The 23442-nt window shown below is 36.6% G+C and overlaps 2 protein-coding genes across 3 annotated transcripts; one reads left to right on the top strand and one right to left on the bottom strand.

Moving 5' to 3' along the window:
- The first annotated feature begins 233 nt into the window (after positions 1 to 233).
- Positions 234 to 7212, top strand: LOC115963070 (cytochrome P450 71A1-like). Of its 2 annotated transcripts, XM_031081958.1 has the most exons (3): positions 234 to 1184; positions 1544 to 2213; positions 6163 to 7212. In XM_031081958.1, the coding sequence occupies exons 1-2, from the start codon at positions 258 to 260 to the stop codon at positions 2186 to 2188; spliced, it is 1572 nt and encodes a 523-aa protein (XP_030937818.1). In that variant the 5' UTR covers positions 234 to 257; the 3' UTR covers positions 2189 to 2213; positions 6163 to 7212. The 2 variants fall into 2 exon arrangements, with proteins under 2 accessions (XP_030937818.1, XP_030937819.1); XM_031081959.1 differs by lacking the exon at positions 6163 to 7212 and having other exon boundaries at positions 1544 to 2495.
- Positions 2599 to 10876, bottom strand: LOC115963071 (rhodanese-like domain-containing protein 11, chloroplastic). The gene is made up of 10 exons (XM_031081961.1): positions 10585 to 10876; positions 10146 to 10241; positions 8515 to 8622; positions 8061 to 8157; positions 7729 to 7768; positions 7227 to 7301; positions 4617 to 4704; positions 4379 to 4446; positions 3148 to 3220; positions 2599 to 3052 (listed from the first exon to the last, which is right to left on the bottom strand). Exons 1-10 carry the CDS (start codon positions 10735 to 10737, stop codon positions 2969 to 2971), a joined length of 882 nt encoding a protein of 293 aa, XP_030937821.1. The 5' UTR covers positions 10738 to 10876; the 3' UTR covers positions 2599 to 2968.
- Positions 10877 to 23442: the final 12566 nt, after the last annotated feature.

Raw genomic sequence — 23442 nt, 5'->3', positions numbered from 1 at the left:
AAATAAGTTTATGGATTGAATAATAAATAACATTTAATTGATATGAAATTTGATAAGGGTGTTAAGGACATAAAAAACATGCAATCCGACGATTAGATTTTCAAAATATGTAGTCATGTTAATTTTTTTTAGAGAGAGTTTTAACAAATAGCTACAACCAAGTTTGTATAGCCAAACTTTATCTTTTGGAGAAATCACAGTTTCAAATATAAATAGATGACCATCTACTGGATAAGGGGAATCATTTTCTCTCTTTTATGTCAATTAAAACTCCAATGGCATTTCTTTCATGGCCAAAGGAGAGCTTCCAACCCTTCTTGCTCTTTGCATCCATTTTCATAGCGGTGTTGCTGAGTTTTTTCATGAAGTTGAAGTCAGGGAAACGAAAATTCAATCTCCCACCAAACCCTCCAAGGCTACCCATAATTGGTAACCTTCACCAACTTGGCAACATGACTCATCTCTCTCTGCAGAGTCTGGCTAAAAAATTTGGACCAATCATTTACCTTCAACTTGGTCAGGTCCCAACAGTTGTGGTTTCCTCAGCTAGACTAGCCAAGGAAGTGATGAAAACCCATGATCTTGCACTATCAAGCCGTCCAAAAATCTTTTCAGCCAAACACCTCCTTTATAATTGCACTGATGTTGCTTTTTCACCATATGGTGCTTATTGGAGGCATATTAGAAAAATATGCATACTTGAACTACTAAGTGCCAGCAGGGTTCAATCATATAGCTTTGTTAGAGAGGAAGAAGTAGCACGTTTGGTATGTAGAGTTGCACAGTCATATCCCAGCACCACCAATCTATCCAAGATGCTTGGACTATATGCAAATGATGTTCTTTGCAGGGCTGCATTTGGGAGGGATTTCTCAGGAGGAGAATATGATAGCCATGGTTTCCAAAAGATGCTTGAGGAGTTTCAAGTATTGCTTGGAGGATTTAGCATAGGAGATTTCTTCCCTTCCATAGAGCTCATACACAGCTTAACAGGCATGAAATCAAGACTGCAGAATACTTTTCAACGCTTTGATAAACTCTTTGATCAGTTGCTGACTGAGCATGAAAATCCCAAAAGAGAAAAAGAGGAGCATAAGGATCTTGTGGATGTTTTACTTGATATACAGAGGAATGGCTATGATGAAATGCCACTCACCACAGATAATATTAAAGCTATCATCTTGGTCAGTGAGCACTCTCTTTCACCTCCCTCATTTCTATGAAGTCCCAACTGGTTGAATATAAACCTTATTAAGTTTTTTTTTTTTTTTTTTTGGATAAAGAACCTTCTTAAGTTTTAGCATACAGATTACTCTATTCCTCAATTAAATTAAATTATTTGATTGCATTGCAATAAATGATCAATTCAATCATGCATTGAATTTAATTGAGAAACCTAAGGTATAACACTAAGATTGCGTTTAGATACTTGAATTTAAATTTGAATTTTAAAGTGATGGATTTGAAATGTCTTAATTCCAAATCCATAAATATTTAATTATGTCATACGGATTTCTAAAATTCTATGGGTTTTGAACTGCAGGATATGTTTGCTGGAGGAACTGATACAACTTTCATCGCCCTTGACTGGGGAATGACAGAACTTATCATGAACCCCAAAGTCATGGAAAAAGCACAAGCTGAAGTAAGGAGAATAGTTGGAGACGGAAGAGTTGTTTTGGAGGGTGATCTGCCTCAGCTGCACTACATGAAAGCTGTAATTAAAGAGATCTATCGGTTACATCCTCCAGCTCCAGTATTACTCCCAAGAGAATCCATGGAAGAAGTGAACATTAATGGGTACAATATTCCAGCCAAAACTCGTTTTTTTGTCAATGCTTGGGCAATAGGGAGAGACCCAGAATCTTGGGAAAATCCAGATGTTTTTGAACCAGAAAGATTTATGGGTAGCCGTAGCACTGTTGATTTCAAGGGACAGCATTTCGAGCTGATACCTTTTGGTGCTGGTAGAAGAAGCTGCCCAGCTATCACATTTGGAACAGCGAGTATTGAGCTTGCTTTGGCTCAACTACTACACAGCTTTGATTGGGAGCTTCCCCCTGGTGTTACAGCTAAAGATTTAGACATGACAGAGGCTTTTGGCATCACAATGCACAGGATAGCTAATCTGATTGTCATTGCCAAACCACATTTTCCCTTGGACCATAATGATAATCCAAAGATTTAGTCATCCTCCTGGGCCCTGGCACAAGGTACAATGGAATAAAAATATCTAATGTTTTAATCTCATATAATGCATTTTGTATTCTGAAATAAGGTAATAGGTTTAATGTAATCCTTGAGCTTGCATCTGCACTGCATATGAACCTGAGGGCCTGAAGGAGCAAATTTATAACTGTTGACATCCAAAAATTAGCAATTCCCTGATCAAGAAAAGGCTGGGAGTTGCGGGCAACAAAGTGCTGATACTTTACATTGCAATGAAAAATGTCAACATATGTTCATAATAATGATACTAAAGTCATATTTCATCTCCCAACTTCCAGGGAAAAAATGGAGAGTGAGAGAGAGAGAACAAGTTCCTGAATTTTTATATTTTAGGCAACTAAATACATTTGATTATGCAAGGATACATAATTAGACAAAAAAAAAACTTTCTAATACACATTACAAGGAGTAGAAATGTTATATTTTAGACTGTATAGCTAGAACTTCTTTTTACAAGCCAGAATGATTTTAACAAAATTTACGGAGACAACCGCTGTTCGATTATTTCCGCAACAGAACGTGGTAGAATACACTCAAACACAACACAACCAAAAAGCATAAAAAAGATGCACAGTGGCGAAATTTAATATTGGAAAGCATGCATGTAAGTGTAACTAGCTTTGTAAAGCAGTTTTTCGGTTTTTCCAGGGGGGGAAAAATTGTGATATTGGGCAACTCATCTTCATATGGTGCTCTCTCAATATTTCTATCGAATACATTTTAACCCAGCTACTGAACCTCAGGGAGACCTTATATCCCGAAGATAATGACCTACTTGCTGAGCACCAATAAACAAGGCATCAGCAACAAGAAAGACCCCCACCTGTGCCATAAATGATCATATTAGTCTATTCAGGTCAGGGGCTAAAGAGTAAAAGGTAATTTATATATTACCAATTTGGGGAAGAGAATAATTACCAGACGGGCAGAAAACATTAGTCGGTAACTCCATCCTTCTTTTGCAGCTGCATCTCTTTGTTGATCAGTAAAACTGAAGATATTAACGGTATAGGTTATCAATGCTGTGTGTTAAAATTATAATAAATGAACAAGTCCCTCGATTCACACAGTGATATATGTTAATCACTCAAGGATAGAGAATATAATTGGGTTACAGAAAGAAAGTCTCACAAATCAAGTCCAAGCACTTATTTTCTTATAAGGTAAAGATGTACTAGATGAGGAAATGAAGAAAGTTTTGGTAAGTTAACACATACACTCAATAGATCTTAACCCACAAACATACCTCCACATCACTCCACTCTAATGGTTTAATGAGGTGCCTTTTGAGCTAAAGCTCTTTGGTTTGGCACAAGGAAATGAGGACACACAGTCACCAAGTCATGGACTTTAATTCAGTAAGTCATTTGCATAGACATCACATTAAGATGTGTGGCTGGTGCCAACCAGCAACCCAACAAGACCTAATTTTTCATGGTTCAGAGTGGGTACAACTGATTTGGTAAAAATGCCAAATCCAATCTACAGGCATTTACTGGATAATGCATCTGAAAACTGATGCGGGAGCACAACCAGAAATTATTTCAATATCTTATTTTCGATTTCATTGGATAATTTTATATTTTAAGTTTTTATTTGCTTAGTTTGAGTTGTGATAGGAATTAAGTTTCATGTTCTCAGGTAGGGATTAGTTTGGATTAATATTTGAGTTCAGCTAGGATTTATTGTTTATCTTTATCTCTTATTTCCTGGAAGCTCTATAAAGGTCCAGATGGTTTATTTAGTATTAAGACTATTTAGATTATTATTATTAATCAAAGATTTCTTTGCAAAAATGCTTTTGTGTTTGTTGGTGATTCCAAACCCTTAGGTGGTGAAGCCTAAGGTTTACCGTGGGACTGTTCTAGGTATTGAAGCCTAGGCTGTCCTTCATCAAAGACAATGTCGAAATCTGCAGTGGTTAGTGCTGACATCATCTTCTGGTTTAGTAAACTGCTTATTGAGATTAGGTGCCGGGAAACAAGCATGTATACTTTATAATCTTTACTGTATACTAAGGCCTTGTATTATATTGATATATAGCATGGAAATTTCTATATTTCCATTTGAATAAAAAATATAAAGAAAAATTTCAATCAATTCATTTTCCTTTTATGATACTTCTCAAAAGAAAAAAAAAAATTGTTACCCAAGAAACTCTGAAACCCCACCAATTCCAGCAAGTTTAAAAGGTAGAGGACCTTCTCTGATAAGATCCTGCTCCACACAAGATGAAACTCATTATATTCTCAAATTCATGTTTGATTGACAGAACATAAGTAAGAAAGAAAAGGGTATCTATTAATTATCATAAAAAGAAGAAAGAACATGATATAATATCATAATATTAATAACATCAAAGTCCCTGGACCACTCATAACAAATACCTCCTCTTCAGCAGCCTCCAGGCCCCCTTGCACCCAGAAAAGGTTTTTGTAGCCAGCATTATATAGTAGCTCGCAAGCGGCTAAAGATCTGCCAGTATATTATAGTCCAGAATGAGAGGAGAGACAAAATAGCACACAGCATTCTTTATGATACACGTATAATATTTGTGTTTGATTCTTCAATATGTAAAGGTGATTTGCATCCCTCAATAATTTATCTATTAAGTATATGTAGGACACCAAAACCAACTATGAAAGTCAAAGGTAGCAGGGCCGTAAACGAGCCGAGCTTTGTTGAGTAGTGAATGTTCAAGCTCGGCTCTATAGCAAAAGTAGAATATTCAAGTTTGGCTTGAGATTGATACGAGCCTACAAATAATGTTCAAGCTTGAGCTAGTTATAAAGTATAAAAGCTTGAGCTCAGCTTGACTTGGCTCGATTCATTGGTCAAGCCAAGCTCGAACTCAATATCATGTTTTTGAGCTTGAGATCCAACACAAGTATATTATCAAGCCTATATCAAGTTTATTATCTAACCTATTTGGTTTGGATGAGTGGTCTCAACTTATAATTAATTAAAATCTTAGAATGATATGAGTTTACTTGTCAAGCTCATATCAATTTTATTGCCAAACTCATAAATAAGCTTAGACTCAACTTGTTTTGTTACTTTTGTATTGAGCCTTGATGTTCACAAGCTAGTTCATGAACAATATTTTTTACTTGGGCTCGGCTCGTTTATTAAACAAGCCTAAAACTAAAGCTTAAGCTTAAGCTTGACTTATTTATAAACAAACAAACATGAACGAGCTTTTTATCGAGCCAAGCCCAAGCTGTTTATGAAACAGTTTGGTTCATTTACAGCCCTAAAAGTGGGGCTATGAGTGGAACCCTTCTGCTTCTCACCCAAGCTGGAACATGTGTTTCAATTTAGTGACAAGTGCTTTGAGCCAGTCCAACAACATAAATTCCAACCAGAACAAGCGACAGAGGTATGCCATCTAGAACCTGACCTAGGAAAAGTCGCTTTCTGGAGAGAGATCACATGGTTTACAACTGAATTGGCTAAAAAAACCTGCAAAACTGGAAGTTCACTTTGTACTTGTTTATCCCTCATATTAGTGTTTCATGTTCAGGGATGAGGATGACTCAGCCACTTTATGGCTTAAAACAACAACAAAGATCTCTCAATAAGATGGTCTTTTAAAAGAAAATATAAGCATTGTCCAGTACAATCTCCATAGAATGAGAAAATAACTTCTATCACCATTACTAAAAGCCTTTTCAGCCTATAGTTTAGCATTTGGACATTCCTTGAATGTCAAACAGTTCCATCAGTTCTGCATATTTATAGGACTGAATGTTATATATTACACACACACGCGCACACAATACAATAAAAAGCAAAGGCCTGTGAAAAAGATCGGGGACATAATAAAACTGACAACATAAAATGTTTGTATTATATGTTCTTGAATGTAATGCTTTGCTGAGCATAGTAAAACATAATCTATAGAGTACAATAACGTCAAATATTTTATTGCAGATGGTCCCAGAGTACAATTTCGGCATGATGTTTGGCATGGACCCAACCTTTAAAGGTGTTATATCCAGATCTCTATTCTCTAGTAGTAAAGAAGAATGCTATGTTTGTTCTTGTTTGGAGTCGTTGAATGAGGGAGAGAGAAGTACATGGAAAATTCATTTTGTATGCGGTTTTAATGATTGGAAACTGGAATCAGTTGATTTGTCCTTCGATATCTTCTATTCCAACATCCCAAAAGGTATGGGCCCTAGTAGGTTGAGATGGTAAGTTCACTCCTATTACGAGGCCTTGAGAGGCTCCTATAAAATGACTTTTCCATGGAGTGTATGGTGTACAAAGGCTCCCAAAAGGGTGGCATTCTTTGTCCAGCAACAAGGAGAAAAATACTTACATGTGACAACCTTATGAGGAGGGTTATAATCTTGGTGAATAGATGTATGCGCAAGTGTAGTAGTGAAACAGTGGATCACTTACTAATTCATTGAACTACTGCTAAGGAGATGTACTCTTTTGTATTTACCATGTTTGAGGTTAATTGGGTGCTTCCTACCAGAGAGAGTTGTGGATGTACTATCTGAGTGGAAGATTTGTGTTACTACTCATGGCAACCTGTTTGTTTAGAAGATAGTCCCACCGTGTCTAATGTGGGTGATATGGAGGGACAGAAATAACCGCACTTTCAATTGTAAGGAGCTTTCAACCATGGAGTTAAAGAATTTATTCTTGAGACTGCTATTTTGAGAGGCCTTGTACTCTTGGAAATAGTGAAGAGCATTCAATGTAGAATTCAAAGGCTATCTTTCCTTTAGAGCCTAATTTTTCTCTGTTGTAATATTTTAGGAAATTTGAGTACACATCCTGTGTGCTTAAGTTTTTCTCTTCTCAAAAATGTTATTACTTGTCAAAAAACAAAACAAAGCATAGTCTAATTCAAACTGAAAAGAAAGAATTTCCAAATGCTTAGTGTTAAAATCACAACTGCAATTCTCTCCAACAAGCAGAAATAGTAATGACTCTGTATTAACCCACTAGTATCTGAAAGTCCAGTGAAATAAAAAGCTCACCTCAAACCCTTCTGGCATGCAACAATAAGGTCTATATCCTTTGGATACTTCTCCGCAACCTTTGACAAGAACTGGCTGTTGAAGAAAGGAAAAAACAATAATAAGCCAAGCATTGTATATAAAATTAAAGGGTAAAATACTATTTTGGTCTTTAAACTTTACCAAATGCTTGTTTTTTGTCCCTAAAATTTAAAAAGTTATTTTTTCATCCTTAAAATTTGTAGAGAGTTTTTTTAATAGTTTCTAGATAAAGATAGGGATAAAAACAAATTTACTTTTCCAACAGTTTAGGGACAAAAAGAAATTTTTTTGGTAAAATTCAAGGACAAAAGGTAAAACATTTTCAATAGTTTAGGGATGAAAAAATGAATTTTTGAATAATTTAGGGACAAAAAAAAAACTTTTTAAAGTTCAGGGACAAAAAACAAACTTTTGGTAAAATTTAAAAACCAAAATAATACTTTACCCAAAATTAGATATTAAGGAATACTTCCTGACATACTTATTGTAAGACAATGTAGGCACACCGCTCCACCAACCTCCTACACAAACATAAGTCAAATTTAGCAAAATCACCAGCACAAAGTCCAAGCCTCCAAGGAAACTTACCCAAATAGTTCAAAGGAACTAGCATTTCATTATAGTCAACAGTGCCAAATTCCATGTCATGCTAGCCTCTAAGCACCAAAATTAGTACTATCTTGATGCCAATGAGACATGATAATGATATTAATCAATAACCATTCATGATGCAATCCATTATCATTGATGCAGAAAAAGAAAAGAAAAAAAAAATCAATTACAGAGGACAAGTTAGCAATAGTTGTTTGATACCCATCACAAAGCTTGTGATCTGTCTGGACAGAGTTCCAGCGTCAAACTTGTCATCAACATCAAAGATTGGAATCCAGGTTGAGCCTTTAACCCATGCCTTCAAAGCAAGGAAAAGAAAATGATAATTCAAGAATCTTGATAGAGCCATTATGCTTTATAAAAATTTACTAAGAAAAGGAAAAATGAAAAGAAAACAGTACAAGTGAAAATTTTTTAGATAACCAGTTTAGTAATGAGAAATAGTTAATAAGAGGTAATTAATTTACCACAATAATTGCACAAGATGCCTGAAAAATATGGCATTTATCACTATTGCAAGCTATCACAATAATCACCAAATAAACTATAAAATACATAACAGATGTGGAGTGATAAAACCCATTTATGCAGAACTGATGAGCAGTGAGCCAAAAATAATATTCAGAAACTTAAAATTGAAAGTAAACCTGTCCACCTTATGGTGTTCAGTAGAGGGACGAACATCAAGTAGGGTTTTGTTAGTTAGCTGAATTGCATATCCAGCTTCCCTGGGTGTAAGAACTTTCACTTTTTCTTCCCTGACCTATGACAAACAGTTGAAACATGACATGGAATTCCTGAGCCACACAATTTGAATTCATTTGGAAAGAGGTATTTCATCACAATCATAGTGAATAAACTGCAAATGATACATTTATCAGCATAATCAATTTATCTAGGTGATGGCTACAAAGTTAGGCCTTACTGGCCAAAACATGGCCCAAGAGAGGCAAAAGGGTATGTACAATCTGAAATTGAGTATCTTGCTAACCACTTTTACAACAGATATAGACTCAGAGTGTTAAGTGAAGCCCCAAAGAACTGAAAACTATTAATCTTAGAGATCATTTATGTCAAAGCACTCATACTCTTCACAAACTCTGAACAACCAATATTTGCAAATAAATATCTGGTCAACGATTTTCAATAATCAATGTACAAAACAAGTATGTAAACAATCATCTGCACACCTATCATTAAATTTCACTGTAATTGAAATCATTTTGGAAAATATTACTGACTGCCTATTTAGCAGTGACTTGTTCAGATGAGAAGGGCAGTGCCTAGGATTTTCCTCTGTGATTGTTTGACAAAATTGACCTATACAATCTTTTACATTATTCTCTACATGTCAGTACATGCTAAAGTCAAGAGCTTGCACATTGAAATAACATAGAAAATTGTGGGAACACTTCCCGTATTAAGCAGTTTTTGTCCGCTTTGGGGAGCCAGTCCCTCACGGTTTTGTCACGAAGGGGTGGGAGTTCAGGATTTTCACCCTTTTTGGCTTTACACCTTTGTCTCACATCGCATAAGTAACCCTCCCACTCATGCTTTATATGCCCTTGGAGCTTGCATGAGTGTACCACAGGGACTGGCTCCCCAAAGCGGACAAAAACTGCTTAATGCGAGAAGTGTTCCCACAAGAATAATTGATGTATCAGGGATGTTATGTGGAATATGATTACTTATCTTTAAAAGAAATTAAAATGTTATATGGAACCTGATTCTATTGAGAGAATCCAAATTCTCTTTTTTTTCACTAGTTAATCTTCCTAAAAACTGGAATCTTCTCAAACAATGTAATATAGACTATAGACCCATCACTCAAGTAATGGGGATTTCAATTATAAGCAGACCCCATAAATTCAATTTTTTGGCAGGTTAGTGCTAATGATTAAAACCATAATACACTTAACAAAAAAACTTAAAGTATAGTTACTTAGGTGTTGTACTTGAGGTTTCCCAATTAAATTTAGCCACATGGCTACATTGACCAACGCAACACAAAAGGTATTATCTCCCCAAGGACAACTAAGTTCAACTACGTGGCTCATTGGCCAATGCAGTCACATGGTTAAATTTATTTATATAGCACCTGAGAAACTGTAGCTAGGCTCTGTCATTCACTTAAAAGCGAGACATTGCAACTTTTCAAAACCAAAGTGCAACTCAATTTAGATTCAGCTAGCAAAAACAAAATCAGTTCATTAGTTTTCTTACTAACCCATCTACTCCATGCCCAAAAGAAACATAAAAATGCTGTTACTTTGGGGTACAAAATACCAGAGCTTCCCATCTCTTCCTGGCAGCAGCCATATCTTTCATTTGCTTCAATTCATAATCTTCACCATCGGCTTGCATTCGAATAGTACTCCTATGCTGAATTAGATATAAAGATAACCCATATTAGAAACAAGGAGCTATATATCAACCACAAAAGTTCCATTATTTAATGTGAAAATGTAGTAAAATTAAACTCAATATTGGGTCCTAAAGTTTCCATAATTCACAACTATTTCACTGACACACCAAATTCTCTTAGTCAAGCTGATAATTTCTTATCAAGTAAACTAAAAGCAACCAAAAAAGACACAAACTTTAACTTTCTTTTCTTTTCTTTCATCTTCTTAGCAACCAAACACAGACAAAAACAAAACACCCACAAAAAAAAATAAATGAAACCCATTAATCAGAACAAGGAAAAGTTGGAAAATTTGCATACCAAAAGGTGGGTTGTGCAAGAGGGACTGAGTTTCAGAGCAGATAGCTCTAAAGAAGTGCAATAATGGTGTGTTCTTTTAGATATGTTGGAGACCTTTCGTAGTTGAAAATTCGAGCATGAAATGGTAAGAGAAGGAAGTCCCAGAGCTTCCATTGTGACTTGTGAGTGACAATTGTTTGTGGTTGAGTCAGTGAAAATGGAAGTGTTGAGATTTCAGGTTTGGAATTTGCTTATCCATTACAAAACTGACACGATAAAAAGTAAGGATAAAGCTTATCCGGGATAATGCTCTGCTCGAAACAGCATTAATCCTAGAAAGAACTCATTTTGTTAATTTTATTTTATTTCATTGTTATTATTTTTATTTTTATATTTCTAGCTACTTATTTCACTCTTTTTTTTAATCCAATATAGAAATCTATTTTAGGCTAATTTAAATGTATATATATTTGAAACTTCCTATTGGAAACTTAAACTTCAACACTTATCCTCCCATCCCACAAGAACTTTTATACTTGTGAAATAACAATCTTATTACTCATTACACTTTTAAAGCGCTATTTATTTCACTACATGTGGTATTCATGTAGTGGGCTCTTTGGCTTGAGATGTAAGGTAAATCCTAGGTCTTACTGCATATTTGGATTGAGCGATAATGAAGGAAAAGTGGAAGGGAGTAGAGTAGAGTTGGTTGAAAATAAATTAATTTTGGGTGATTTCTACTTTACTCTATTCTACCCCCTTTCCTCTCCCTCAATTCAAATGGACTATTAGGTTTAATTTCACTAAACTATTACTTCATGGAATTTTTGGGATGTCTCATAAATAAGAAGTGAAATAATCTAGTCAAAGATTAGAATATCACTTCCTCATATATAAAAGAAATCAATATTTATTCCAACTATTATTATTATTATTGTAGGGGCTCGATTCGTGACGAACCTAAGATAATATTGGGCTCGTGCGAAAAGAGGGCCCAAACAACATCATTTATAGAGCGTGAGTTTGAAAGGTTAGGCCTTGGTCACCGGACAGTGGGTCGGGTAGGCTCTGCTCAGTTAACATCGTCTAAGGAGTTTGGGGGGCTTTATGCTCTTGTTATTCTTCTTGTTTCTAGGACGCCATGGTGTGGAGGACTGATTGTCCTCTCCCCCTTTCTAGATTGCTTGTTTTTCCTTTTATACTAGCCTGTATCCCTCATCCAGCGTCCACGTGTAGGTTCGCTTTCCAGGGCTGATACTTGTCCCATCAGCCCATACCCAAAGTGGTTGGAGATGGTTGTAAAAGTTGAGAGCATGGTTCTGTCAGGTGCAGAGTACGGAATGGCAGTAATGGCAGATTTCCCTTTGTCCTTAGTCGTTATACTATTCAGCGTTTCCTTCTTTATTGGCATAGATATTTTATATTTTTTCCCGAACTGTTCCTATATCTTTTTTGCTCTTCCTCTCAGGGGGACCTCGAATATGCCGAGGACATAATCATCCTCGGCTGCGTTTCCAGACTAATTGGACTTCTACTACCTATCCTCGGCTATACCTTCCTCGGCTATACCCTTCCTCGACTCGAGCCTTGGACCTTAATGCGAAAATGGGCCGGGGCCACAAATTATTGGGCCCCACAATTATTATTATTCAAAAGATGTTACAAAAGCCAAAAAAAAATATTTTGCTTCTTTTGGATTAACTTAAGTAGATTTTAAAAAATATTTTTCATTGATAAAGATTTTTCACTACTGAATATTGAAATTGCAGAAAATACTGTTTTGTCAAAAAATATAGTTAAACTTAGAAAAAGTTAGAATTTAAAAAATTATTCATAAATAAATAAACTAAAAAGTTAAAAAGAAAAAGAAAATCCTATTATTATTTGTCTTGGATCTAATATGATTTGTCTTGTTGTGAGAAAGAATTCCACATATATCTTTATATAAAAACCGGCTATATCGCTACAGTGTTTCGACACTGTGCATTCAGTGTGTTTGTATTGTGCAAGCACTGTAGCGGCAACAGTGCTTCGGTTTCGTGAGACTTTTTTTTTTCTTCAGTTTATTTTGTGCTTTTTGTTTTTTTGTCTTTTCTTTCTTCTTTATATATAGTGCTTTTGGTTTAGTTAACCGGCACAGTAGTTATAGTACCTAAAATTTTTTTTTTTTTAAATATTTATGTAAGCTAGTATATATATTGTTATACTAATGCAACAAATTTCACAATTTTTTCATAATTATTGACTGGCACTATAGCTACAGTGCCTAAAGTTTTTTTTTTTTCTTTAGTAATCGGTTTGTGTTTTTATTTTTCTTTTAAATATTTATGTAAGCTGGTATATATATATTGTTATACTGACACAACAAATTTTACAATATTTTCACAATTATTGACAAGTCAATTTATTACAAGTCGAAATGAAATAATAAAATATGAGACTATAACCAACTACAATTAAAAATAAATGTTTTGAGAAAATGTTACAACACTTATTGTTTAGTGCTTTTTCTTTATCGTGAATGCGTGTATGCACGGTAGCTAAAGTGCTCTTGGTTTAGTTAACTAACACTGTAGCTACTATATATAAAAGCGTGAATGTGCTAAATTTCTGTAACTACATTGATTTGGTTTCGTGAGCCACTTCTTTTTTTTTCCCAAGTTTTGAATAGTAACTATAGTGCCACTTCTAAAATAGCTACATTTTTTTTTTTTTTTGGTAATCAGTTTGTGTTTTTTTTTTAAATATTTATATAAGCTGGTATATATATTGTTATACTGACAAAACAAATTTTACAATATTTTCACAATTATTGATGTGTGCGAATGCGCTAAAGCACTGTAGCTACAGGGCTTTGGTTTTGTGAGCCACTTTTTTTTTTTTCCAAGTTTTGAACAATAACTACAATAGTTACAATTCTTTTTTTTCTTTTCCTTTTAAATATTTATGTAAGCTGGTATATATATTGTTATACTGACACAACAAATTTTATAATATTTTCACAATTATTGACGTGTCAATTTCTTACAAGTCGAAATAAAATAATAAAATATGAGACTGTGACCAATCAAACCCAAAAATAAACGTTTTGAGAAAATGTTACAACACTTATTGTGCAGTCCTTTTAGTTTATTCAACTGGCACGGTAGCTATAGTGCCTAATTTTTTTTTTTTTTAGTAATCGGTTTGTGTTTTTTTTTCTTTTTTCTTTTTTCTTTTAAATATGTATGCAAGCTAGTATATATATTGTTATACTGACATAACAAATTTTACAATATTTTCACAATTATTGACGTGTCAATTTCTTACAAGTCGAAATAAAATAATAAAATATGAGAATGTGACCAACCACGACTAAAAATAAATATTTTGAGAAAATATTACAACACTTATTTTTATCACAATATTTTTACAATTGTTGCGATCTCATTTTCTTATAGATCAAATAAAAAAATGCTAAGTCCACAATATTTTAACATTAATTTCTACAGTGCCTAAATTTTTTTTTTTTTCCAGTTATCAGTTTGTGTTTTTTTTTTCTTTTAAATATTTATATAAGTTGACATATATATTAACTATATAACTATATAAAAAGAGCCAAAGGCGCATGAATAGTATTTTTTTGGTTTATTCAATTAGTGAGGTGTATCTTTTCTTTTTTCTTTTTTTCCCCCTTCAAGTATGCCAGTTGGTTTGAGCTTCATTTTTGTTTTTTTTTTTTTTTTTAATTTTTTAAAATTTTTAAAGATCTTTATATGTTTACTTTGTACTTGCAATGCAAGTTTACATTGTAAATGCACAAAAGTGGTTAATATTATACACATTTGCACAAAAAATGGAAAATATTGCACAAATTTTGTAAATGTGTATAAAATTTGCCAATTTTTTTGTGTCTACAATATAAATTTACATTGTAATTAAGTACAATGTATACATAGAGATATTATGAAAATGTTGTGATGCATGTGTCAATTCCTTATGGGTCAAAATAAAATAAAATAAAATAATAAAATATTATACCGAGATTTAGTACAACTAAAAATATCGTGACATTTTGTTATTATTACAATGGTGTGGTTTGGATTCAGCATTTTTCGTTGAATCCAAAGCTGCGTTTTTCCACTTTTTTTTCCTCATTTCACGCGTTCCAGGGGACAACTAGCACTGTAGCAGCACTATTTATCACTGTTCACATATTAAAAAATATTAAAAATGGGTCCCACTATACTATTCACATATTTAAAAATTATTTTACTACAGTACTTTCTGTGGGGCCCAATAATTTGTGGCCCCGGCCCATTTTCGCATTAGGGTCCAAGGCTCAATCATTAGGGTCCAAGGCTCGAGCCGAGGAAGGGTATAGCCGAGGAAGGATATAGTCGAGAATAGGTAGTAGAAGTCCAATTAGTCTGGAAACGCAGCCGAGGATGATTCTGTCCTCGGCATATTCGAAGTCCCCCTGGGAGGAAGAGCAAAAAAGATATAGGAACAGTTCGGGAAAAAATATAAAATATCTATGCCAATAAAGAAGGAAACGCTGAATAGTATAACGACTAAGGATAAAGGAAAAGCTGCCATTACTGCCATTCCGTACTCTGTACCTGACAGAACCATGCTCTCAATTTTTACAACCATCTCCAACCACTTTGGGTATGGGCTGATGGGACAAGTATCAGTCCTGGAAAGTTGAACCTACACGTGGACGCTGGATGAGGGATACAGGCTAGTATAAAAGGAAAAACAAGCAATCTAGAAAGGGGGAGAGGACAATCAGTCCTCCCAACCATGGCGTCCTAGAAACAAGAAGAATAACAAGAGCATAAAACCCCCCAGACTCCTTAGACGATGTTAACTGAGCGGAGCCTACCCGACCCACTGTCCGGTGACCAAGACCTAACCTTTCAAACCCACGCTCTATAAATGATGTTGTCTGGGCCCTCTTTTCGCACGAGCCCAATATTATCTTGGGTTCGTCACGAATTGAGCCCCTACAATTGGCACCGTCAGTGGGGAGGCTTGTGTCTTGGCATTGGTGGCGGGTCGAGAAAGTCACTTACATCATTTCCAACAGCCGGATGTAGTGTTTTAGCGTAAAGTCCCACTAGGGGCTACGTTTCTTCACTCGGGGCTGTGCTTTGTAGCATTAGCAGCACGGATGGTTCTAGGGATTTGGCCGAGGAGCTAATTCTCTTAAACCAAGGGCCCACGCCATAGCCGAGGGGATAATTCCCCCAACTACTTATAAAAATAAAGTTTTGGACAGAACAAAGGTATTGCATGGTCCTCAGACTCAAACCTATGGGGAAACCAACTACTTATAAAAATAAAGTTTTGGACAGAACCAAGGTATTGCATAGTCCTCGAACTCAAACCTATGGGGAAACCAACTACTTATAAAAATCAAGTTTTTGACAGAACCAAGGTATTGCATAGTCCTCGGACTCAAACCTATGGGGAAACCAACTACTTATAAAAATCAAGTTTTGGACAGAACCAAGGTATTGCATGGTCCTCGGACTCAAACCTATGAGGAAACCAACTACTTATAAAAATCAAGTTTTGGACAGAACCGAGGTATTGCATGGTCCTCGGACTCAAACCTATGGGGAAACCAACTACTTATCAAAATCAAGTTTTGGACCGAACCAAGGTATTGTATGGTCTTCGGACTCAAACCTATGGGGAAACCAACTACTTATCAAAATCGAGTTTTGGACAGAACCAATGTATTGTATGGTCTTCGGACTCAAACCTATGGGGAAACCAACTGCTTATCAAAATCGAGTTTTGGACAGAACCAATGTATTGCATGGTCCTCGGACTCAAACATATGGGGAAACCAACTACTTAAGGAGAATTTTAAGTTACTCAGTCCTCGGACCAAACACCAGAAGAAGGTTAAGGCTATGAAAGTCACTAGGAAGATGGCAAAACGCCTTAGTATCCAGCAACCTGCAGGTGCCATTTATTTTGGGTATCCTCGATGATTATTTCCTACACGGCATCGAGCATCCCGTCATCACTTCGTTTAAGTTTGGAGCATACAACCTTTTTTCAGGTTGGTCTTTTTGTACACAATACCTTCAGTACGTTCATAATAGTATCTTTTGTCTTTAGTAAGGATTTTTGGACCTAAGTATCATTTTCTTGGGTCAGCATTATCGCGCCAAATAACTCTAATAAACCCATCATGATATACTTTTCTTTTTTCCTAGTAAGGATTTTTGCCTTAAGTGCCATTTGTTCAAATCGGCATTCTTACGCCGACTAGTTTCAATAAGCACAGAGCAAGCTCTTTTTATTAGCTGGGGTTTCGGTCCTGGGCATCGTTCAAAGTATAAAAATATAAAAAGAATTCACCGGATAGTATGTCTATTCACAGCATAACCATTTCAGAAATAAAGAGATAGAACATATGAAATAAAGTAATAATGATTTTTATTAATATAAAGAGGTATTACAACGTACAAAGAAGGGCTTAAACAAACCTATACATAAGGTGAATTACAAAAAAAAAAAAAAAAAAAAAAAAAAAAAAAAAAAAACAACAACAACAACAACAACAAGACAAATAAACAGTCAGAGGTCCTTTTAAGCTCGTCTCCGAAGTTCTTCCAAACTCTGCCCCAGAAGTGCCCATATTGAGAAGAGGACCTTCCTTGGTGGAAAAAGAAAATAAGAGAAGAAGAGAAAGAAGGAGGAGAAAAAGAGGAAGAAGGAAAAGCACCAGGATGGATCCGGTGATGGAAGAGAAGAGGAAGGAGAGGCAAAAGAAGGCACCAGTAAAGGAAGAGAGGAAAAAGCAGGGATACTTTGTCCCTGCGTCAGTCCTGACTCCTAACACACTGATGCCATGTTAGCTATGCTCATGAGAAAGCGGCTGGTACTGATGGTGGGTGATCCCAGCTTAGTCACGCCAAAAGTTTGACGTGACGAGCCCCTACTTCGGATTTTGGCTGAAGAGAAGATGAGAGGTATCTTGAGTCTCCACCATCCCTGTCCTGACCGAGCCATCTTAAGTTTTGGAGGAACAAAACGCTTCTGGAAATAGTATAATCTTTTCATCCCTCCTCCTATTTTCAAAAGTGTCGCACTATAAGCTGTGATTATACTGAGAAGGAAAACTCAAGGCACAACTTGAGGGTTGAGGCTTTAGGGAGGTTAAGAATCTTTACGTGGGGGGAATACCTTCTCGTTTAGCTTCTTATATGGAAAGTGAACTTAGTGGCATTTAACCTGTACATATATCCAAGAAGCTCTGCGAGCAAGGTGGCGTCTGTTCAACTCCCCAATGTCACCTGTAACAGTCCGCATTGATTGGCCTCGTAAAGGAAATTCGTTAAAGACGCGCCTCGTTCACCGAAACGACGGGAGCGCCTGGTGTGTAAATTTAGAAGAAAATCTCGTAGCCTGGCACATTTCCTTAGCAGATGAAGAGACGCCAGCATTAATGAGGGACAGAGCTGAACGAATCGTAATAAAGTCTGGGCATCACCAAAACCCTCCTCTCCGACCAAGAGGTCGGACAGCAGGATTTTGAGAGGCTATTGTGGGGCCCAATAATTTGTGGCCCCGGCCCATTTTCGCATTAGGGTCCAAGGCTCAATCATTAGGGTCCAAGGCTCGAGCCGAGGAAGAGTATAGCCGAGGAAGGATATAGCCGAGGATAGGTAGTAGAAGTCCAATTAGTCTGGAAACGCAGCCGAGGATGATTCTGTCCTCGGCATATTCGAGGTCCCCCTAGGAGGAAGAGCAAAAAAGATATAGGAACAGTTCGGGAAAAAATATAAAATATCTATGCCAATAAAGAAGGAAACGCTGAATAGTATAACGACTAAGGACAAAGGGAAAACTGCCATTACAGTCATTCCGTACTCTGCACCTGACAGAACCATGCTCTCAATTTTTACAACCATCCCCAACCACTTTGGGTATGGGCTGATGGGACAAGTATCAGCCCTAGAAAGTCGAACCTATACGTGGACATTGGATGAGGGATACAGGCTAGTATAACAGGAAAAACAAGCAATCTAGAAAGGGGGGGAGGACAATCAGTCCTCCCAACCATGGCGTCCTAGAAACAAGAAGAATAACAAGAGCATAAAGCCCCCCAGACTCCTTAGACGATGTTAACTGAGCGGAGCCTACCCGACCCACTGTCCGGTGATCAAGGCCTAGCTTTTCAAACCCACGCTCTATAAATGATGTTCTCTGGGGCCTCTTTTCGCACGAGCCCAATATTATCTTGGGTTCGTCACGAATCGAGCCCCTACACTTTCAGTTTTCAGTTTCAACAACAAAGTTCAATCCAAACGGACCCAATATATTCACAACTATTAAGGTGTAAGTTGTAGGTCAAAATAAAATAATAAAATATTGGACTGGGATCTGTCACGGTCTTATACTAATGAGATTAAATTTTTATGATATAATTATCCAAATTCTTAAAATTAATATCTCTTTTGATCAATGTAAATCTCTATATATTTAAAAAATCAAATGATTTATATCTTTATTTTGGGATACAAATGAATTCTATAATTGATCCTAATCACTACTTTTTTTCCCCATGGCTAGCACGTGCATTGCATGTGCTGCCTTGACTAGTATATATATATATATATATATATATATATATATATAGGTAGCCAGATAAACAAATCACAAATCCCATTTTGTGAGAACCAAATCATTTGATTTTCATGAATTCATCAGAAAATTGTTTGTCCAAATTCACCAAATCAAACGTTGAAAATGTAAAGTAATTTTTTTTCAAAACAAATAGAACCGTTTTTTTTATTGTTGAAATGGTTGTCATCGATTATGTTTGTTTGGCTATGGGTTCATTTGGTTAGGTATTTTGAGTGATTAAAAGAGCATTTTTAAAATTCGAAACTCCGTTTTACAACCAAAACTCTTAATAGTTTTTTTACAGATGCTTATTTTTAACTAAAAACGCAATTTAGATTTTGTTTTCATTCCATATATTTTAGATTTTTTTCTCTTTCAATTAAGTCTTTCAATGTTTATTCTTTTTTCGGTGTTATCCTTCTGTCTACCTCCGCTAGATGTAGTTTTGTTATTTTTCAAATTTCAATTTAAAAAATTTTGGGGAGATAATGTCTAGAGGAAGATTTGTTTTTTATTATTTATTTTTAAACGTATGTCTGGGGAAGATTCTAATTGATTAATTAATCAAATTTAAAACATAGACATTCCACATAATTTAAAAGCCTAAGTTTATTTTTTTGTGCCGATTATGTCATATTAAATTAGTTACTAACAATTCTTTCTTCTCAAAATAAAATTTATTAACGATTCCATCCTATTATTATCGTGGGGCCCAAACAATTTTTGGGCCAGCTCTATTTATTCGTTGGGGTCCAAAGGCCCAAGCCGAGGAAGGTCATGGCCCAGACACTGTAATGCAAGTACAAAATAGCATGGGGATACAGCCGAGGATGATTCAGTCCTCGGCCAATCCAAAGTCTCCTTGGAAGAAAGGGCAAAAATGATATAGAAACAACTTGAGAAAAAATCTAAAATATCTGTGCCAATAGAAAAGGGTATGCTGTAAAGTGTAAACGACCGGGGAAAGCTGCCCTTACTGCCATTCAATACTCTGCACTTGACAGAGCCATACTCTCCAGCTTTTTCAACCACCCCCAACCACTCCGGGTATGGGCTGATGGGACAAGTATTAATCTTAGAATGTCGATCCTACACGTGGACGAAGGATAGAAAAACACCGGCTAGTATAAAAGGAAAAGAAAGTAATTCATAGAAGGGGCTGGGAAAAATGGCAAAAAACCAGAGCCTCCCAGTCTGCCTCCTGGAGAAAGACTCCTAGGGCGAAAATGACCTAACCATACATGGACACCACGAAAGACTCACCGCCTGGTGACTAAGGCCTAGCCTTTCAAACCCACTCTCTACAAATGATATTGTTTGGACTTTTTTACGCGTGAACTCAACACTGTTGCGGTTCGTTACGAATCGTGTCCTTACAATTGGCGCCGTCTGTGGGAAAGGCTTGTGTCTTGGCACTGGTGGTGGGTTGATACCATCCTTCACATCATTTTCAGTAGCTGGATATAGTGTTTTAGAGTAAAGTCCCATTAGGGGCTACGCTTCTTCACTAGGGGCTGCGCTTTGTAGCGTCAATAGCACGGATGGTTCTAGGGGCTTGGCCGAGGAGCTGGTCCCTTTAAACCAAGGTCCCACGCCATAGCCGAGGGGATAATTCCCCCAACTACTTGGATGAGAAAACTGAGTTTTGGACAGAACCAAGGTATTGTATGGTTCTCGGACTCAAACCTATGGGGAAACCAACTACTTGGATGAGAAAACTGAGTTTTGGACAGAACCAAGGTATTGTATGGTCCTCGGACTCAAACCTATGGGGAAACCAACTACTTGGATGAGAAAACTGAGTTTTAGACAGAATCAAGGTATTGTATGGTCCTCGGACTCAAACCTATGGGGAAACCAACAACTTGGATGAGAAAACTGAGTTTTGACAGAACAAGGTATTGTATGGTCCTTGGGACTCAAACCTATGGGGAAACCAACTACTTGGATGAGAAAAACTGAGTTTTGGAACAGATTGTATGGTCCTCGGACTCAAACCTATGGGGAAACCAACTACTTGGATGAGAAAACTGAGTTTTGGACAGAACTAAGGTATTGTATGGTCCTCGGACTCAAACCTATGGGGAAACCAACTACTTGGATGAGAAAACTGAGTTTTGGACAGAACCAAGGTATTGTATGGTCCTCGGACTCAAACCTATGGGGAAACCAACTACTTGGATGAGAAAACTGAGTTTTGGACAGAACCAAGGTATTGTATGGTCCTCGGCTCAAACCTATGGGGAAATCAACTACTTGGATGAGAAAACTGAGTTTTGGACAGAACCAAGGTATTGTATGGTCCTCGGACTCAAACCTATGGGAGAAACCAACTTGTACCTTGGGGAAACCAACTACTTGGATGAGAAAACTGAGTTTTGGACAGAACCAAGGTATTGTATGGTCCTCGGACTCAAACTTATGGGGAAACCAACTACTTAGATGAGAAAACCCAGGTTTTGAGGAAAAACTGAGTTTCGTAAGGTCAGCAGTTTAATAAAAAATTCCAAGTTACTCAATCCTTGGCTCAAATACCATAAAAGGTTAAGGCTATCAAAGTTGTTAAGAAGATGGTGAAGCGCCCTATTACTTGGCAACCTGGTTCATTTTTCTGGGGTTAGATGTCTTTGGATGATTACTTCCTGCCCTGCACCGAGCATTCAGCTGCCATTTTGGCTATTTCGGGGTAAGTGTTGTTTTCGCAGGTCGGCATTATTGTGCTAAACAACTCTATTAAAATTATGATAATATCTTTTCCTCAGCAAATATTTTGACCTCAGGTGTCATTAATTCAATGCTATATTATTGTGCCGAATAGCACTCGTAAGTTCATAATAGCGTCTTTTTTCTTTGATAAGGGACTACGGCCCCAGGTATTGTGCTCTAAGGTCGGCAGTATTGTGCCAGGCTGACTCAGTAAGCTCATCATAATGTCCTTTCTTTTTCTGCCTAATAGGGATTTCAGTTCTAAGTATTACTTGTTTGATTCAGTATTATTAAGTCGGATAGTTTCTATAAACACAGAGTAAGGTCTTTTTATTAACTAAGATTTTGGTTCTGGACGTCGGTCAAGGTTTGAAAATAAAAAGAATTTACAAGATTGTACGTCTATTTCACCGCGTTATCATTTCGAAAATATAGAGATAGAAAATGTGAAGTAAAGTAATAACAATTTTTATTAATATAAAGATGTATTACAATGTACAAAGAAGGGCTTAAACAAGCCTATACAAAAGGTGGATTACCAAAACAATAAAAAAATAAAAAAAATAAAAAAACAACAACAACAACAACAATGATGCCAACAAGTAAACAGTCAGATACCTTTTTAAACTCGTCTTCGAAACCCTTCCAAACTCTGCCCTAGTAACGCCCATATTGAGAGAAGGACCTTCTTCAGAAGAAGATGGAGGAGATGAATGGAAAGAAGGAGGAGAAGAAGAGGGAGGAGATGAAAAGAAAGAAAGAGGAGCAAAAGAGGGAGAAGGAAAAGCACCAGGATGGATCTGGTGGTGGAAAGAAGAAGAAAGAGAAGTAAAAGGAGGCACCAGTGAACGATGAGAGGAAGAAGCGGGAGCATTTAGTCCCCGCGTCAGTCCTGACTCCTAACACACTGGTGCCATGTTAGCTATACTCATCAGAGAGCGGCTGGTACTGATAACGGGTGTCCTTGGCTCAGTCACGCCGAAAGTTTGACGTGACGAGCCCCTGCTTCGGATTTTGGCTGAAAGGAAGGTGAGATAGATCTTGAGTCTTCGCCATCCCTGCCCTGACCGAGCCATTTCGAATTTTATTAGAACATGGTGTTTTCGGGAGGGGTATGGTTCCTTCATTACTTATTATTATGGTGAACGTGTCACGATTTAATGTATAACTAGCGGGTAAAGTAAACTCTAGGGGAGGCTAAGTATTTCAGATCTCAGAAGGATAAAAAGGGTCTCTGTACAAGGGCAATAGCCTCCCACTTTTCTTCTTATATGAAGGGCAAAACGGAAGGTATTTAATTTATCCAGATTTCCAAGAGAATCTGTAAACGAGGATGTACCCGTTCCACTTCCCCATGTCATCAAACAAACCATCGAATTTAAGTAGTCTCGTAAATAGAAGTCATTACAAGCGCGTTTCGGATAAACCAAACGGCGAGAACGCGACAAGAGTAAATGCAAAAGAATGTCTCGTGGATCGGTACATTTCCTGGGCAGATGGAGAACCGCCAGCATTAATGAAAGGCTGAATTAAATGAGC

Source organism: Quercus lobata, chromosome 10 (assembly GCF_001633185.2).
Source record: "Quercus lobata isolate SW786 chromosome 10, ValleyOak3.0 Primary Assembly, whole genome shotgun sequence".
In the NCBI taxonomy this organism is placed as follows: Eukaryota; Viridiplantae; Streptophyta; class Magnoliopsida; order Fagales; family Fagaceae; genus Quercus; species Quercus lobata.
The sequence above is the reverse complement of the archived record's forward strand: the minus strand, read 5'-3'. Positions and strand labels throughout refer to the sequence as shown.

Excerpts from the sequence above, each read along its gene's own strand:
- LOC115963071 (XM_031081961.1), bottom strand. The coding sequence starts at position 10,737 with ATGGAAGCTCTGGGACTTCCTTCTCTTACCATTTCATGCTCGAATTTT. Across the intron at positions 8,623-10,145 it reads GGAAGAGATGGGAAGCTCTG|GTCAGGGAAGAAAAAGTGAA; the intron begins GTATTTTGTACC and ends TGTTTGTCATAG. Across the intron at positions 3,221-4,378 it reads GGGGTTTCAGAGTTTCTTGG|TTTTACTGATCAACAAAGAG; the intron begins GTAACAATTTTT and ends TAATATCTTCAG.
- LOC115963070 (XM_031081958.1), top strand. The coding sequence starts at position 258 with ATGTCAATTAAAACTCCAATGGCATTTCTTTCATGGCCAAAGGAGAGC. Across the intron at positions 1,185-1,543 it reads ATATTAAAGCTATCATCTTG|GATATGTTTGCTGGAGGAAC; the intron begins GTCAGTGAGCAC and ends TTTGAACTGCAG.